The 4,948-nt window shown below is 42.8% G+C and overlaps 1 protein-coding gene across 1 annotated transcript; it reads left to right on the top strand.

Moving 5' to 3' along the window:
* The first annotated feature begins 679 nt into the window (after nt 1–679).
* On the top strand, nt 680–1,693 carry LOC143623065 (uncharacterized). The gene has a single exon (XM_077094057.1). The coding sequence runs from the start codon at nt 680–682 to the stop codon at nt 1,691–1,693; it is 1,014 nt and encodes a 337-aa protein (XP_076950172.1).
* Nucleotides 1,694–4,948: the final 3,255 nt, after the last annotated feature.

The following is a 4,948-nucleotide window of genomic DNA, read 5'->3' as shown; positions in this document are numbered from 1 at the left end:
ACCGAACTCAGTCGGAGTTAGGTTTGGAAGAAGATTCCGGTGACTCTAATCCAAGAAGAGCTCACCGTCATAACCTCAGGACTGAAGAAACCTAGTCTCCGGACGAGTGGCTTCGTATTTAACAAGAAAGTTTGAAAGCAGAGTATGAACGTCGGGTCCGAAAGGAGCGTTTTCATGGCCGTACCCTGACGTATGATGAGCCTCCCAGAAGATCTATTTCTCCTCCCATAAGGGGAAGCCACATCTAGTACAGCTTAACACCGGAGCGAAACATGAGCGAAACCCGAAGGTTGCGTCCTCGTCCCGCATAGATATGCGGGTACCATCCTATGAGGACGAACTGGACGGGTACGACTCATCTTATCGACCGGATGGTAGTTTTTATAGTGGGGATAGCCGTCTTCCTTCATACGGAGGGGCTAGTTATCCACATCCAGTTGTTCGCCAGGCGGAATATCATAGCAATGCTGAATACGATTTTTCCAAACCATATCGCCCAGGGTCTTTCGCACAAAAATCAAAATTCATTCCGAGTATCGCGACAGCTCCATTCCCGATTAATGCAAAGATTCCAACATCCGTTGGAACATATAAAAGAATGACTGATCCCAGTGACCATCTGTTAAGGTTCGAAGCAGTCGGAGGAGTCAGTGGTTGGACTCTTCCATATTGGTGTCACATGTTCGCACTAACATTCACCGGAGTGGCGCGGGAGTGGTTTGAGAAACTACCATGCGAAAAGATTACAAGTTGGAAAGACTTTGTAGCAAAATTCTCTCCGCATTTTAGTCAACAAAAGAAACATACCCGTGACCCTTCGGAAATACTAGATGTTACAAGGAGGAATAATGAGTCTATTGAGGATTTCATTACTCGTTTTACTAAAGAGAGCCTTAACATCGGAGGAGTGAGCGAAGATATGCTGAGCGGAGCATTTTGTAAGAACGTCCACAGTGATGCCTTGATCCGTACTCTAACGGGAAGAGATGGAATGCCCAAGTCATGGGATGAAATCATGAAGGCATCAAAGTTGTTTGCAAGAACTGAGAAAACCCTAAGTTCCAGCAGTCAAAAACAATCACCGAACATTGAGTTTCAAACTCCGAGACCAAACAGGCAGGCTAAGGGACCAATATGGTCAAGACTCCAGCCAAGTGCAGAAACATCTAAGCCTTTTGACGCAAGATCTTTGATCGGTAACAAAGGCAAACGTAATTTTTCAGCTCGCTCCACCAACAGTTGGACCCAGTTATCAAAGACTCCCTCAGAAATTCTCACTACTGAGAATCTGACTTTCCGGAAACCTCAACCAATACCACGGAAGTTATTCCTTGATACCAAAAAACATTGCTCATATCATAATGATGTTGGACACAACACGAATGAGTGTGTGGCTCTCAGAAATGAAATTGAAGCAGCTGTTAAAAATGGTAAACTCGAACATTTAGTCAAAGGCGTACGAGGAGGGATTGGCAAACCTCCCGCAAAGGATAGCCAGGGCCCGGCCAAAAGGCAAATCAAAGATCTAAATGTCCACATGATTCAAGGGGGACATTCGGGTAAGGGAAAACGGAGGGAATATTCGGACGAAGAGTGGAAAAACAAGCCCGTTATTTTTCCTCGGATCAAAGGGGGCCCGTGTAACAAAATCCCGCTGATAATTACTGCCGAATTTGGCCACTACCGATCATAATATGTGTTCTTTGACACAGGCAGTACGTCTGATATTATGTACGAACAGTGTTTCGAACAACTGGATGAAGAAGACAAAGAAAGACTACAACCAATTTATGCTCCTGTTTCCGGTTTCAGGGGAGAAATAATTGTTGGTGCATAGATGTCAGTAGTTCATATGTCTAAAGTCTGTAATCGAGTCTGTAATATTGTTTATGTAATTGTTTGTTTAGAAGCGAAGTTGTTGACAAGTTCGCTTAGGCGAACTTGTTAACCAAGCGAAGTTGTTGACAAGTTCGCCTAGGCGAACTTGTTCAACGAGCGAAGTTATAGACAACTTCGCCTGAGGCGAAGTTGTCGTGTATTTAAGTAGTTTACTGTTTACGGTTTAAAAAAGGAAATCAGTAGTTGGTCAGTTAGTGTTTTGGTTGATCGAGTTCAGTTTACGTGAGTCTATTGACGTGAGTCTGTAAGTAACACGGTTCGGGTTATCAATATAACGTGAGTTTTGTTCGTATCGTGTGTACGTGTGTTTGTGTGATTATATTCTACGTCCGTAACGATCTACACAGGGATTCCGCACCTGTGTATATCGGGATATCTCGTGTGATCCGTCCAGGGAACCTACAATTGGTATCAGAGCATTTGCTCGATTGTGTGGTTCGGGATATTCACGCGGGTGTAGAATTCGTCTCATTTCGGGTGTTACCGGGACGAGTTTGTGGTGTTTTTGCTCATTCTAGCTTCCTACCAGTGTGTTCAAGCCTTCAAACCGTCAAAATCGTCGTTAAAATCCGTTTTTCAGATCTGCAGAAAGTTCAAGTTCGTCAGGCGAAGTTGCTGTTCATCAGGCGAAGTTGCCGTCAGGATTCGTAGGGTTTCAGCGAAGATATAAGGAGAAGCGAAGTTATTCACAACTTCGCCTACCTCCTCAACTTCGCCTAACTCAGCGAAGTTCTTCTCAAGTTCGCCTAGTTAGCGAAGTTCTCTTCAAGTTCGCTTACTTTCTAAGTTCGCTTATCCTAAGCGAAGTTATTCTCAACTTCGCCCAGTTACGCGAATTTAAGAAGGATCCAGCGAAGTTATTACTTAAGCGAAGTTATACTTAACTTCGCCTACAGTACTGTTTTGAAGAATTTTTTCTAACTTCGCCCTTTTCAGAATTTTTCGGGTTTCTTAGTCTTCAAGAAGGATGTCGTCAATCAACATTTCAGAGCTTGACAAGATGGAAGTTGAAGCGGGGTCAGCTACAAAGGCCCCAAGGCTGCTGAAGGGAACCGACTTTGTTGCGTGGAAGGATCGGTTCATACAGTATGTTAAGTACCAGGATGCGAAGATGTGGGTATGCATCCAAGATGGATATATTCCACCGATCATGGAGTATGAGGGTCGAGACCAAATAAAGAAATACAGTAAAATGGAAGAGGAGGAGAAGAAGATGTATGAAGCCGAAAGCAAGGCTCATGCTGCAATCACAATGGCTCTTCCACAGAAGATCCTCCATACTTTCAGAAAGTATACATCAGCTAGAGAGCTTTGGGAAGCTCTTGAGAGCAGATTCGAAGGAAATGTAGGCATTCGGGCCTCAAAGATAAAGCTGCTTAAAACTCAATTTTCAGTCTTTAAGTACTTAAAGAACGAATCCCTTGATGATATTATCACTCGATATTATCATCTAATGACTGAATTGAGTAACTACTCCATTTCCTACCGAGAAGAAGAGATTGTAGAAAAACTTCTCGATGCTCTCCCACCAAAATGGGAGATGTATACTGTACTGATGAGGAAAGACAAGGACTTCCCTACTTATGATCTTGAAACCGTTGTCAACAAGCTCAGAACTTTTGAGCTTAATATGGTAAGAAAAGAAACATCTATGGATCAGGTTCAAGATCCAGGCATGTACGGAGCTAAAGTAAACTCCAATACAAATTCAAAGACTGATTCTGCCGCCTACTACTCGAAGGGTGAGTCGGGTGCCAATTCTTCACGGGAGGGGCAAGTGTCAGTAAACTCGAATGGGGATGTTTGCTTTGTTGCGGGTGGATCAAGTGGTACTCAACAGACAGCAAACAAGATTAGTAGATCTTCAAGTTCCTCAGGCAATAATTACTCGAAGATGCCAATGAGCGTCAAATCTGCTGAAGAGCAGTTTGGCCTCTATGCTTCATTTATTGCTTCTTATGAAAATTATATTCAAGGAAAGGTGGTTGATCCGGCAATGCTAGATGAAGACTACGACCAGATCGATGCTGATGATCTGGAGGAGATGGATTTACAATGGCAGATGGCCATGATAGTGAGGAGAGTGAAGAAGTTCATGAGAAAGACGGGGAGAAAGTTTGTTGGAGGCAAGCTAGGGTTCGACAAGTCTAAGGTGAGGTGCTATAACTGTCAACAAAACGGGCACTTTGCCAAAGATTGCAGAAACTAGAGAGTTGAACGTGGTCAGGGCCGGTCTGCACAGCACACTGGAAGCACTAAAGAAGTCAATGCCATGCTGTCCAGAGAAGCAGGTGAATACAACTGGAACCTGCATTTGAATGAAACTGGTGAGCAGGCTAATATGGCTAAGGTTGAGAGTGAAGAACGTGAGAAGACTACCGGAGAAGAGAAAGCTACAGGTAAGGAAAAAGCTTTCATGGCAGATAACAATGATCAAATCTCCGAGGTAAGTTCTAAATCTTTTTGTACTAAATGTGAGAATTTGTCTGAGCAACTTGCTACTATAACTGATCAGTATGTTCGTTTAGATGTTGAATTTAAAACTCTTAAAGAAGATCATCACTTTACAAAAGCAAGAGAAAACAGTTACAAAGTTAAAATTAAAGCGTGTGAAAAAGATGTTAAAAGCTTAAAAACTAAACTTGCTGAAAAAATTGAAGTTATTGATCTTAGTTATGAGGTTTTAGAAGAAAAGACTAAACTGATTGCTGAACGCGAAAAGCAGATTGCTGACCACCAGGTGAAAGTGGTGGAACTAAACCGAAAATTGGAGCAGTTCCGAAATTCCTCAGCTATTCTTGATCACCTTGTTAGTGATCAAGGTACCTCTACAAAGAGAGGAGGAATTGGTTATCACGAGGTTCCACCACCGTATAACCACAATTACACTTTTAACCCTAGTGTACAGAAATCTGCTGATTTTGAAGTTCCTCAGACAGTTCCTATCAAGGTTACAAGTAAAGATTCAAGTGTTAGTAGTGGCGAAACGAGTTCGCCTGTTTCAAGTGTAAATATTTCTGTTACGAGTCCAGTCTCATCGGATTCGGAT

The sequence above is a fragment of the Bidens hawaiensis genome, unplaced genomic scaffold (assembly GCF_021521415.1).
Source record: "Bidens hawaiensis isolate Kalapana, Puna unplaced genomic scaffold, B.hawaiensis_p1.1 tig00000369_1, whole genome shotgun sequence".
Classification (NCBI taxonomy): domain Eukaryota; kingdom Viridiplantae; phylum Streptophyta; class Magnoliopsida; order Asterales; family Asteraceae; genus Bidens; species Bidens hawaiensis.
The sequence above is the reverse complement of the archived record's forward strand: the minus strand, read 5'-3'. Positions and strand labels throughout refer to the sequence as shown.